The following is a 14,222-nucleotide window of genomic DNA, read 5'->3' as shown; positions in this document are numbered from 1 at the left end:
TTAATACGGAACTGCTGTACAAACATAAAAACATACATACAAGATTCCCAGGGAGCTGTTGTTATGTATTTCTGGAGCAGCATTCAAACATTCCAGACCTTTTGATCAGGAAGAAGACTTGAGGAGTTTCTTGTAAGAAACAAAGGGCTGGATTCTCCGATCCCTGACGCAGAAATCACTTTTGGCAACGGGGCAGAGAATCCCTGAGGACGACAAAGTCGGGGGCGGCGCCACCTTTGCAATGTGCTGCCCCCTGAAAAGCGGCATACTATAGGAGTACACCGCATGCCATATCCACGACCTCAGGCCATTGCCTGAAGCCCGCCCCGCGATGCTCCATCCCCTACCGGCCGAGTTCCCGGCAGCGTGGGACTCTTAAGGTGTCACCCGTTGTGAACCCAGCTTGGCGGCTGCGGGTCAAAATTTATTACTACAATTCATTTAGGTCACAGATTCTGATTCACTGACCCGTATTTTCTGTTCAGTTCAGAGGAATGCAAAGTGCTCACTTTTACAGTTTCCACACACCACTCAGGTGACTTTGCCCAGAATTTTTGTTTTCACTCAGGTTCCTGGTGCAGTTTGTGAGCTGCAATGGAGTGCAGAAGGAATGTGGATACAGAGGCTGGCCTAGTTAGAAGGTCTACCTCGATTCTCAAAGACAACAACTCAACTCTCAACAGTGTTTGAAGGCCCCCATCCTCCATGACCCCTCATGTCCCATCCACTCTGTCGTGTTGGGTGTTCTGGTCTACAAACAGGTCAACACGGCTGGAGATGGTGTAACTCTATTTTATTAACAACTCAACTGTAATAACATACTGTAAGCTTGGATACGTGCATTACCAGCTTATCTGTGGACCCTGTCCTGTCACTATCTAGGTGAGACACTCAGCACATGGTGAATGTCTGAGAGGCAGGCTGTGAGCTCTGTGCTCTGAGCTGCTGCTGCTAGAATCAGCGGGAACTCTGGTGTCCCCTGTCTTTATAGTGCGTGTGCTCTCACTGGTGATTGGCTGCGATGTTGTGTATGCTGGTTGGTCCTACTGTATGTCCATCAGTGTGTCAGTGTGTGTGATTGCACCATGATATGCTGACGTATATCATGACACACTCCTCCCATTTATCCTCCATAGGCACTTGCCAGTATCCACTCTGTACACCCCTCAGAAGCCATGCAATAGCACTGGGAATTATTTTAAATGAAGATTTTTTTAAATGACACATAATAAAATGCTCATTCAAAAATCTGACATGGATAATATTTTAAAAATTCCATGTTGATCTTGTAAGTGACCTTTATGTTGTATAAAAAGCAACCATAATTTTGAAACTTATAAAAGGCAGGGTATACAATGACAACATTGTAAATCTGTGAGTCATTCCTCTGAACAGATTTCTTTACCATTCAAAAGCAGGGTTTTTTCTTTTCAAAGTCAGTGCTGTCTGCACAAGTAAATCCCAGTGCCAGACTTGACAGTTTATTCACACATTTTCCAACATTTTTGAATGCATATGTCATTTTCTCCAATCGAAAACATACTGGGCTGGATTCTCCACCTCCGGCCACCGGGAACGAGACCCGATGCAGCAGGAGAATCGGGCGCCTGGGATAAAACCCAGATCGCAATGCACCGGCCACCCATTGGCGACGGAATCAGGGTTCTCACCCACGCGCCAGCAGGAGGGTGCAAATGGATCTTAATTACTTATTTGCATCTACTTAGCAGGCCTGGAACCATATTCTCCAGCATTATTACTGGCATTTCTCAGCATGGCCCTGACATGGTAGATCTTGCGGTGGGCTGAGGGTTAACCCCTTAATGTAGTTGTCCCCAAAGTCCATCTGAGGGCCACCCTCCTTCCCACAATGTCAGACTTGCCCACTCCACCTCCAGCAGACTCCCCGCCCCCGCCCCCCCCAGAGACCCCCTAATTAAAACGACCCCCTCAAAGACCCCCCCAAAGATACACTAAATATGGGGACCCCCACAAAGACCCTGAATTGTGCCCCCCCCCCACAGAGACCGCAGAAATGAGACTCCTGTCAGGAAGCCCCCCACAAAAGAGACTCCTGTCTGGAAGCTAGAGAGCAGTTGAGACAGATGCAGTGAAAAAAATACTGTTGTAACTCTCACTTAGGCATACACCTGGCTCAGGCAGATAGTGCCGATTGTCAATTCCTGGAAAGAGAAAGCAGTGACCTGTGTTTAAACCCATCAAATCCTTGAGCTGCAAGCTATTCATTAATTTCCCTTCGTGGGCTGTGATTGACAGCTTCCACACACACACAGCTGTGAGCCTAGCTTTATTCATCCTTTTCATGGTTCAATAAGAGCTGTAACCTTAATGTTTACAAACACCAACCACTTCGAAGAGAGTTAAATGCTGTCAATTTCGAGCTGAGCACTTCAAAATTACGCAAGTGTGAAGATGGGGTGATTGGAATGCATAATGTTTCATGACAAAGGATAATGAATTGCTTCCTGATCTGTTCTCCAGCAGGAGATCAAATCAGGTACAATTCACCTCCGGCGGGAGAACATCGGGCAAATTCTCCATTTGAGAGACGAAGTGCTGGTGCCGGGACTGAATTGTGAGAGTTCTCCTTTGACAAAGTGGTGCCTGTCCCGGAGCAATTCAGGGCACGTTAATAGGCTACCACCGGCGCCACATGGGACTAGTGCAATTCCAACCAATGCCGGTGTCTGATTTGCAGGCGTCAGGATTGACACTGGAGAGCCTGACAGGCTGCAGCCACATATAAGCACCCCACTCCCCACACACGCTCATTCCAGCTGAGATGATGCCACCCCAAAGAGCGGTCCAAAGATTTACAGATGCAGAGCTGGAGACATTGTTAGATGATGTGGAGGAGAGGCAGGATACCTTTGTTCCCCGGGGTGGGAAGGAGAGTGCCAACCTCAGACGTAAACCGTGCCTGGGCGTAGGTGGCAGAGGCCATGAGAGGCCTGGCCAGTCAGCAGTGCAGGAAGAAGCTGCGTGACCTCCTCAGGACAGCCCAGGTGAGTCACCACCTCCATGCCCCTAGCACCACCCACGTCCCATCCACACCCCCATGAGTCCCCCACCAGGCGGACTGGCAGGCAATGTTGGGTGAGGGTTAGGAACCCCCAAGACCAGCCAGAAGAACCACCTCCACCACGTTGACCCTGGCACCCAAGCCCCATCCCACACACCAGTAGCAACCCCCCCCCCCATCTTAGGGCGCGATCAAACCCCACCCATCATTCCATACACACCCCACACTGCACCACATGCCAACACACCTATACCGTCTACCATGGCCGGGTGCCCTGCACACACAGGCCACCAGCCGCGGACACCCTGTGCTCTCCACGTCCAAGTGTCTCACACTGAGAATTGTCTGTTCACTCCCTCCCCCCCCCCCCCACCCCCACCCCCCCCCCACCCCCATTGGAGAAGATGGCCCACAACTACAGGAGAGAGAGAAGACTGGGGAGGCCTACCGGACAGTCAGCCCTTACTAACGCAGAGCAGAGGGCGTTGAACCTTGTCGGTGGGCCCACAGAGCGGGCAGTCGCTGAGGTGGAGGTTGACATCAGGCAAGCAAGTGAGCCCCCGATGTATTGTGGTGTCCCTACAGCACGTGTGGCACTCTTTCTCCACCCCCCATTACCCCTACCAACCCCCTGACATTCCCCAACTCCCCCACATCCCCCGAAAGCCCACACCGCACCACCCCACCCGTAACCTAACCACGCCTCTTGTCTTTTGTCATGCAGGATCACCTGGTGACGAGGCACAGTCACGGGCGTTGCCCAACCCTGTCTGCAACCCCAAGACTCATCTGGCGATGAGGCGGGACCTGCTGGTGCAGTGAGCCCCCAGGCGCAACCCCGCGTCACCTCGGAGGACACGTCCGGAGACCAGACCGACTTCTCAGCACAGCTGTCACTGACATCCTCCACCACCCCAGAGACACTCACCTTGGTTGGGCCCTTTAGTGAAGAGGCTCCTGGGGCACCATCTGGTGCACACCACATATGTGCTGCGGTACATCAGGTGGAGATAACCCCTAAGGTGAGGTACCTGAGCCGCATGGATATTGCAGCAGCGCTCCAGAGCTTGGCCCAACATGATGGTTCATGGCTGCGAGGGTTGATGGCATTAGCTTGGCGCTGGCTGAACCAGACACAAAGAGGCCTGACACAGTTCCAGAGGGACTCAGCACAATCCCTGTGCTCCATGGCCACAAGAATGGAGACCCTGTTCGATAGGAGAGAGGCTTCAAGCACTGGCAGCATTAGACCATAAGACTATGATACATAGGAGCAGAATTAAGCCACTTGGCCCATCGAGTCTGCTCCGCCATTCAATCATGGCTGATATTTTCTCATCCCCATTCTCCTGCCTTCTCCCCATATCCCCTGATCCACTTATTAATCAAGAACCTATCTTTCTGACAGAGGAGCCCCCGGAGCTCACACCAGCCGCACCCCTGTCCCAGAGAGTATCCCGGGGCCAAAGGGCACCTCGAGGGAGGAGGAGGGGAAGGAGCCCACGCTTGTGACTCGTGCATTGGAACACCGCAGCACCTCTAAATTCCCCCATCACTTGTCCCTGGCGCATCCGATGGGCAGCGGGCAGAACAGGGTGGCACCATGTCACCTGTGACACCTGGAAGACAGCCGGACCCATCCATGCTTGGTCCCTCCAGAGGACGGCCACCAAAGGGGACTCTGGTCACGGGGGGGGGGGGGGGGGGGGGGGGTGTAAATCGCAGCAGGGTGCCTCCACATCTGATGTACCGCCTGGAGAATCATCTAGTTGGAGCGTGAGGACCCATAAGGCCTGAAAGGTAGACACCGGTTAAGCTGACACGGGTGCAGCACATAGATTTGGGATAGGGATAAGGTGCAATATCTGTTAATAGCACAATAAATACCTGTTTAACCAACATTCTGAACTGCCTCGGTGCTCTGTCAAAACTGTGAGGGCTTGTGTGGGCCCGGGCGTTGGAGATGGGGCACGGGCAAGGAACCCCAGACCAGCCTCCGCACACACCACCCTGTTACCCGGCCCTCCCATTACTCCATACCCTACCCCATAGCCGTTGCTACCCCGGACCCTGTCCCAACCCCTGTCATTCCAGTGGTTCGATGGACCATAAGATGGAATGGCCAACACACATGCAAGGATCACCTGGGCAGGTGATGGAGGGTGTTCCTGAGGGCAAGGGTCAAACAGCTTCCAATGATGTGGAGCACCAGAGCTCATCGCAGAGCTGATCGTCATTATCCTCTATTCCATGGACCAGGCCCGCTGATACTGCGAACCCAGGGTCTTCACCCTATAGTTTGGCAGGTAGGAAGCACAGAGGGGGGTCCACTGGTGCTGGGAATGGGTGCACGGAAGATGCACAGGAGAGAGGATGTTTGGATGGGGAGGGTGTGGAGATGTTGTGGAGGATGCAGCAGGCCATTATGACGTGAGAGAATCTCCTAGAGCTATACTGGGGGGCCCCTCCAGAGCAGTCCAGACACCTGAACTGCAACTTCAGGATGCCTATGCACCACTCGATCACACCCCTGGTCGCAGCATGGGCATTGTTGTAGTAGGTCTCCGCATTGGACTGAGGCCACCAGATAGCCGCCATCAACCGCGACCGCATCAGATAAACCCTGGCACCCAATAGCCAACCCCTCACCCGGGGGTGTGCTGCAAAGGTGTCGGGTGTCGTCGAGTGTGCCAGGATGAGGCGTCGTGCATGGGTATCAGGCACAGATGTGCATGATGAGCAGCTGGTGGCCAGACACTAGCTGCACGTTCATCGAGTGGAACTCCTTTCGGTTTGAGAAGGCCAGCCCCTCATGCAGCTTGTAGGGGGATATGCATCCCGTCGAACACCCCCTGGACCTGGAGCATCCCAGTAATGGTGGTGAATCCTGCTGTCCGGGCAACCTGGTGGGTTCGGCCCAAATTCAGCTTGATGTATTGCACTGCCTGGGCAGTGCAGGGCCTCCGTGACGGCGCTGGTGCGCCTGTGCACCGAGGTCTGTGAGATCCCAGACAGGTCCCCATTCTGCGCCTGGAAGGACCCCATCGCGTATAAGTTCAGGGTGACCAAGACCTTGTCATCCACTGGGAGCAGGTGTCCTCCCTCATACCCCCGCGGTTCCAGGTGTGCCATGATGCGGCAGTGATGTTGCACAGTCTTGCTGCTCAGCCAGAGTCTTCGGCGACACGCTCAGTCCAGCAGGTCCTCAAATGACAGGCTCGGCCAGTACACACAAGGCCCTTTGTGGCGCCACCATCCCACCTTCTCCTCGGCCTGTTGGCTGGCCGGTTCCCCATCCTCACTGGCTGCACCTGCTCCTTTGGGATAGGCTCCAGTCATGCAGGGTCCTCCACGCTGCACCTGCACGTGCAGCCTCATGGCGTCCACCGGGGCTGCAGCGGCCAGGTAGATGCCAACCATTCCTGGTTGGATACTGAAATCCATTCTATGTAGGAGGTGAAAGGCAGACATGTTAGCATGGTAGTTACCTCCATGCCCAACGAGGTCCAACAGGCTTGATGGTGGCCTTGTCCTTCACTGCAGCTCCTGCCCCCACATGACTCCCTCCCCTCCCATCCCCACCACGGCCAGTCCCCCTAACACATCACCCTCCGCACTGCACCCCTCGCCTCGTTGGTGCCTGGCACTGGGGGCCTCCTGACCGTGGTACCCGTCCATGCCGGCAGGGATACCAGTGGCTGGCACTACCCATGCCAGCAGTATGCTCTGCAGCCCTTGCGACCTCCCGTTGGATCTACTGTGTGCGACCCCATGGGTGGGCCGCGTTGTGCCCCACCAGCTGGGTGGCGCCTTTTTTGGGGGGGCTGGGGGGCGAGAGGGGGTCTGTGAGCTCCTCAGCATGTGGCCTTGGGGTGCTGGGGGCGATACAGCTGTTGCCACTCTGTGCAACTATGGGCCGCGATGGGCGATCAGTGGGGTGCGCTGCAAGATGGCTGCCTTGCAGGCCATGGCAGTGGCGGTCTATGCCTGGACACCCCGGTCCCCTGATTCACCCCAACTCCAAGGGCCATCCCCGAGCTACTTTCTCCAGCGCTTGCAGTTGCCCGGCCAGCAGCAGAACTGGTAGCCCATGGCTGCACCTTTGGGAAACATGTCTTATCTCCTCTCTCTCACCCTCAGCAGTCATGGTGCCTGTTCCCCAATTTTAAATACCACAGGTGAACTTCAACATTGGTAATTCCTCCTGCTGGAGGAGGAGCATCGCAGGAGGCCTGGAGAATGCCAGGATGGGCCCGTTGATGATATGCCAATGGCGTTTACGGTACGATTTTCATTCCCCCCTCCTGTGTGCGGCATGGAACGCATTCACACCACTGTCGAGGAACCGGAGCATGGCATTCCGTGTGGCACCCGCCGCTGGCCTCGATTTTCAACTGACGCGTGATTCTCTGCCCGATCGTGCTTTGCCATTCCAGCGTCGCTGGACGGATAATCCCGCCAATAGTTTCCAAAAGGAGAATCCCAGCCACTGTAATGCATGCAGTGACAAGGGAATAGTCATCTTGCCTTTGAAGGACAGAGCCCCGTGTTGAATCACTGCATTCAAAATACATCTGCATTACAATGAAGCATTTAATTGTGACATTTGAAGGTGTCAAAACATTATACACTTATTTTTCAGAATGTTTCCAACTCAAAAGGTGGTTCATTATGGCTTACAAATTTGGCCCCAGCACATGAAAATAGTGCATGAGAGGAAATTCTATTTTTTTGTTCTCCTCATAATGGAGACCTGGACCTTTGACGAGGTGCATGTGCGTTTTGTACCCAAGGCCTTTGCAACCTGCAAAAATGTCAAATAAAAATTTCACAAGGTCGGGAAGGCGCATTAAAATTATATTTCCTGCAAAACAATTGTTCAGCAATAAAAACAGAAAATTCTGCATTTTACCAGCCGATTCCTATCTTCATGAAGAGACAGAAATCCAGCCCACTGACTTTCTCGATTGTACCCTCACAGTGCCACCCCACCTCCTCACCCCGAGTTGGAAGCTGCCTTCAGATGAATCTCAGGGCTAGTATTCAGCCAATCATTGGATTAACCTTTTTCCAACCTGAATAAACATTAATGTGATTATTTGAAGATTTTGTTGTGAGCATTTGTCTTGGTCCACTGGTATTTCAACAATTAGTCAAGATGGAAATGGCCCAGTACAGGAAATAAAAAATATACAAACATTTTCCATCATAGACAGAAAAGGAGCTATTTAATTTTTAATGATAAAGAAAAGCATTAAGGTGCTTCGGGACAGATCAGGACACATATATGTAAACAAAGTTCTTTCATGAGAGAAAAATAAAACTGCTAATACATGACTAGTACCCCACTTGGACAGAAAAATGTATTTAGAGTTGTAAAGGTCATACCAATTCATATGTATTAAAAAGGCAAGTTCAGTACCTCAGGCACCTTGTGGATGCAACCTCCAGCTCCTTGTCAACAGAGCATTGGACTGGCAAAGAATGTCATCTGAAATGTGCATCACAACAAAATGTGTTTTGTAACAAAATGCAATAGAAAAACGCTGCTACAGTGTCACAACAGAAATAACCATGTTCACTTTGTCTTTAGTAATCATTGGGCATCGGTCTTGCTTCGTCCCAAAAATATATATATTGGACATTTTAAAGGGATATTTTGTACTCTACGGATCTTATTGTTTGTTGGCATAAAATGACGGCTTTCTGTTCCTGATTTTTATCTTTTTCTAGGAGTTACAACAGTGCTTACAATGACGACTCTGAGTATTAGTGCTCGGAACTCTCTTCCCAAAGTTGCATATGCAACTGCCATGGACTGGTTTATTGCAGTCTGCTACGCCTTTGTGTTCTCTGCACTAATAGAATTCGCCACGGTAAATTATTTTACGAAACGAGGCTGGGCTTGGGACGGCAAAAGTGTTGTGAATGATAAGGTAAGGGGTCCTTTCAGCTGCTTTAATCGAACCCTTAATGTGTAATCCATGCCAACATAATATGTTCATCCTTCATGGTTCAGTGGGTAAATTCAATGTACAATGTAGTTCAGAACAATACAGGTTAGGAGGATGCCTATCCCAATGTGTTCAGTTTGCTCAGCCAGTGCAGAACAGAACTGTAACAAATAGTATCTGCACACTATTGCCGGGCAGGAGAAATATAGCCTAGATTGCCATTCCAAAATAAATTGCATTGGAAAGTGAATAAAATGAGGTCACCAGTTCAGACTCAATCTATGAGGCTCCATAACCATCTATTATTCAGGTTCAGGTGCAAGAACATAATCTGATTAAGGTGTCAGAGGACTGCTTGTGCCCAAGGGTCTGCACCCACCAAGTAGAATGGTATTCCAGTTTTAGGAGTAAATTGAGCCTGGGTGAGTCAAAAGTGGGCTATTAGAAACATTGGGCAGATGTTGGCCTTGAGCAGTAAATGGGCAACAGCAAATTGATCGCTAGTTTTACACCCATCCGATTTTCTTTCCCATTCAGAAAGTTGTGTGGATTGTAAAACAGGCTGCTGATTCATTATTTCTTGCTTTGTCTACTGTCCATTACCAATTTCAACCTTTTGAAAATCATAATTAAATAATAAAATTAAATAATCATAGATGTATAAAAATATTGGAAATTATTATTCAAAACGACTAAATTCATGGAGTGACGAGACCAAATGCCCCAATAAATTTCTCCCCGTAATTCTAAATTCCTGTAAACTACAGGTTTTTTACTCTTCTTGTGCAGAAGGCATTAATCTGACATAGAAAGCATTGGATATTTGGGGGAGGCACAGCTGAATGTCTGCCACACTGAGATTTTACCTCCATTTTCTGCTCAAAAAACCTTCAAAAGAATGAAGTAAACTCTGGGGGAAAGGCAATTATGATGCGATGAGGCAAGACTTAGGATACATCGGATGGAGAGGAAAACTGCAGGGGATGGGCACAATGGAAATGTGGAGCTTGTTCAAGGAACAGCTACTGCGTGTCCTTGATAAGTATGTACCTGTCAGGCAGGGAGGAAGTGGTCGAGTGAGGGAACCGTGGTTTACTAAAGCAGTCGAAACACTTGTCAAGAGGAAGAAGGAGACTTATGTAAAGATGAGACATGAAGGTTCAGTTAGGGCGCTCGAGAGTTACAAGTTAGCTAGGAAGGACCTAAAGAGAGAGCTAAGAAGAGCCAGGAGGGGACATGAGAAGTCTTTGGCAGGTAGGGTCAAGGATAACCCTAAAGCTTTCTGTAGATACGTCAGGAATAAAAGAATGACTAGGGTAAGAGTATGGCCAGTCAAGGACAGTAGTGGGAAGTTGTGCTTGGAGTCCGAGGAGATAGGAGAGGTGCTAAATGAATATTTTTCATCAGTATTCACACAGGAAAAAGACAATGTTGTCGAAGAGAATACTGAGATTCAGGCTACTAGACTCGAAGGGCTTGAGGTTCATAAGGATGAGGTGTTAGCAATTCCGGAAAGTGTGAAAATAGATAAGTCACCTGGGCCGGATGGGATTTATCCCAGGATTCTCTGGAAAGCTAGGGAGGAGATTGCTGGGCCTCTGGCCTTGATCTTTAAGTCATCTTTGTCTACAGGAACAGTGCCAGAAGACTGGAAGATAGCAAATGTTGTCCCCTTGTTCAAGAAGGGGAGTAGAGACAACCCAGGTAACTATAGACCAGTGAGCCTTACTTCTGTTGTGGGAAAAATCTTGGAAAGATTTATAAGAGATAGGATGTATAATCATCTGGAAAGGAATAATTTGATTAGAGATAGTCAACACGGTTTTGTGAAGGGTAGGCCGTGCCTCACAAACCTTATTGAGTTCTTTGAGAAGGTGACCAAACAGGTGGATGAGGGTAAAGCAGTTGATGTGTATATGGATTTCAGTCAAGCGTTTGATAAGGTTCCCCATGGTAGGCTACTGCAGAAAATACAGAGGCATGGGATTCAGGGTGATTTAGCAGTTTGGATCAGAAATTGGGCTAGCTGGAAGAAGACAAAGTGTGGTGGTTGATGGGAAATGTTCAGACTGGAGTCCAGTTACTAGTGGTGCACCACAAGGATCTGTTTTGGGGCCACTGCTGTTTGTCATTTTTATAAATGACCTGGAGGAGGGCATAGAAGGATGGGTGAGTAAAATTGCAGATGACACTAAAGTCAGTGGAGTTGTGGACAGTGCGGAAGGATGTTACAAGTTACAGAGGGACATAGATAAGCTGCAGCGCTGGGCTGAGAGGTGGCAAATGGAGTTTAATGCAGAAAAGTGTGAGGTGATTCATTTTGGAAGGAATAACAGGAAGACAGAGTACTGGGCTAATGGTAAGATTCTTGGCAGTGTGGATGAGCAGAGAGATCTCGGTGTCCATGTACATAGATCCCTGAAAGTTGCCACCCAGGTTGAGAGGATTGTTAAGAAGGCGTACGGTGTGTTAGCTTTTATTGGTAGAGGGATTGAGTTTCGGAGCCATGAGGTCATGTTGCAGCTGTACAAAACTCTGGTGCGGCCGCATTTGGAGTATTGCGTGCAATTCTGGTCGCCGCATTCTAGGAAGGATGTGGAAGCATTGGAAAGGGTACAGAGGAGATTTACCAGAATGTTGCCTGGTATGGAGGGAAGATCTTATGAGGAAGGGCTGAGGGACTTGAGGCTGTTTTCGTTAGAGAGAAGAAGGTTAAGAGGTGACTTAATTGAGGCATACAAGATGATCAGAGGATTGGATAGGGTGGACAGTGAGAGCCTTTTTCCTCGGATGGTGATGTCTAGCACGAGGGGACATTCCTGTAAATTGAGGGGAGATAGATATAAGACAGATGTCAGAGGTAGGTTCTTTACTCAGAGAGTAGTCAGGGCGTGGAATGCCCTGCCTGCAACAGTAGTGGACTCGCCAACACTAAGGACATTCAAATGGTCATTGGATAGACCTATGGACAATAAGGGAATAGTGTAGATGGGCTTTAGAGTGGTTTCACAGGTCGGCGCAACATCGAGGGCCGAAGGGCCTGTACTGCGCTGTAATGTTCTATGTTCCATGTTCTATGTTGAATACCATGATGTGGAGATGCCGGTGTTGGACTGGGGTGGGCACAGTAAGAAGTCTTACAACACCAGGTTAAAGTCCAACAGGTTTGTTTCAAATCACTAGCTTTCGGAGCACTGCTGCTTCCTCAGGTGAATGAAGAGGTAGATTCCAGAAACATATGTTGAGTATGACAGTGTATTTACAGAGTGCATACACAGAGTAGAATTTTTAAGAAGAAATATTAACAGTGCAATTAAAATTAATTCTACTCTTTAAAAGAGAGACACCCACACACATTGAAGAAAATATAAACAACAGCTTCTAAGAATGTAAATGGGCAAATCTTCTTTTGGTGCCTCCTCACCTTTTGGTCTTCAAAATGCAAGGTTATAAGCTCTGGACCTGTATTTTCTTGCTCCGGTTGGGTGAGCAGAGTTGGGGGAATTTGCAGCTCTGTGAACCCGAGTTGTAAAATTGGCTGCCTGGATGTCAGATTTTCATTTCGAGCAGCACGCTAGATTAGAAGCCGGGGTGAGTAACCCCGGAAGAACTGAGGAGGCTGCCAATTGTGGAGGTGAGCTGGGTGGAACACCTGCCTGAAGGCTCCAGAACTATAAACAAATTTATTTTAAAGGAGAATAAAACATGAAACATCCCTCCAGCCCTCAACTCACAGTCTCCATCCCTCATTCATGCCAACCCATATGCCTTCTCTACCCTGTACCCACCCAATAACCCCTCACCCTCCATGCTAACCTAAGCTCCTCTACCCAACATCCTGGTCTATTACAGCCCTCATACTAACCTATGCCCCTCTACCATCCCTCATGGTCCTTTCTAGTCCCATTGCCAACTTAGTGCCAACTCATCCCAACTTAGCCCTCCCACCCACCACCCTTTGCCCTTACACCTACAATGCCAACTCAGTAGCCACAATGGACAGACCTCAGGACCATTCTGAGATTAGATAATAATAATACTAATAATAATTGCTTATTGTCACAAGTAGACTTCAAGGAGGTTACTGTGAAAAGCCCCTACTCGCCACATTCCGGGGCAGCCGGCACGGGAATTGAACCCGCGCTGCTGGCATTGTTCCACACTACAAGCCAGCTATTTAGCCCACTGTGTTAAACCAGACCTAGCCCCAGATAAAATATAGTCCGAAAGAATAAAGTTCTAAGGGGGAGATTTTCAAACTATGTTAGCCATCAGCCAGTACAGCGATGTGGGCACAAGATACGGCAACAATCAGGAAACGCAATAATATTTAAATACCAATTTAAATACATTGCCATCTTATTAGCAAGCCGTCCTGCTGGGACTTGCCTCCTCACTGAATATTCACGGGCGCTGACATGACAATTTACAACAGCTGTTTAGCGATGAGAATCTGGCGACGTGACCTCCGAAGGGGATATCAGAGGTGAGCGCTCGGGTTCCCATCACTCACCAGGGTGCCGATTGCAGAGGGGGCACCGGAGATACGCAGGGACCAAGATAACTGCAACTTGGAGCTGGAAGGGGGGGATTGGAGTTGGAGTTCAGTCTAGGCATATCTGATCTCTGGGTGGTGGGGTCACTTGCAGGCCTTTGCGGTCCTTCGTGGCTGTGAACCGCTCGGTTTAAAGGAGTCTGGGACTAGTTTGCAGGCATCCCTTCCTCCTTGCTGGGGTTGTGGCGATTTAACCAAGGAGGGACTGCCTTTCTTAGAGTGGCAGCTGGGAGGGGGGTGGGAACAGGTGAATCCACAGGGTCAACACGGAATTACTGTGAGGTCCCTGGGTGGGGTCCCATGAGCAGCCAGGCTGCATGGGCAGAGTGAGGGACTCTGATAAGGTGCGGTTTCCAGCCTCATGAGGGCTGAGACCGTCACATGGGGGAGGACAGTGCAGTCAGAATGAACCCCCACACTAAGGTTGAACTTCATAGCCAGAGTACATGAGCTGTCTGGAAGTTCAAGGGCACTGGTTATGGAAGCCAGGCTCCGGGACTGATCTATGGGTGGCTGCTGTTCAAGTTGGAAGGCTCGTTTAACCCGGAGCCCATTAAGAGCTGGGGGTGGAGGAGCAGTCTCTGTCAGGGAGAGAACCTGAGAACATCTAATACACTCCGAAGGTAAGAAGGTAAGTAAGTGATTTTTACTCATTTTTACTTTTATACCT

The 14,222-nt window shown here is 49.7% G+C and overlaps 1 protein-coding gene across 11 annotated transcripts in view; it reads left to right on the top strand.

The window, feature by feature from the left end:
* The window catches only part of gabra2a (gamma-aminobutyric acid type A receptor subunit alpha2a), a 499,051-nt gene that overhangs the window by 468,772 nt on the left and 16,057 nt on the right, over positions 1-14,222 (top strand). For all 11 annotated transcript variants that reach the window (XM_072496699.1, XM_072496695.1, XM_072496697.1 and 8 more), the window contains one exon: positions 8,777-8,979. In XM_072496699.1, the coding sequence (XP_072352800.1) occupies positions 8,777-8,979 (203 nt within the window). The remainder of the gene's footprint in view (positions 1-8,776; positions 8,980-14,222) is intronic.

The sequence above is a fragment of the Scyliorhinus torazame genome, chromosome 3, assembly GCF_047496885.1.
Source record: "Scyliorhinus torazame isolate Kashiwa2021f chromosome 3, sScyTor2.1, whole genome shotgun sequence".
Classification (NCBI taxonomy): Eukaryota; Metazoa; Chordata; class Chondrichthyes; order Carcharhiniformes; family Scyliorhinidae; genus Scyliorhinus; species Scyliorhinus torazame.
This window is presented reverse-complemented; position numbering and strand designations above follow the sequence as displayed.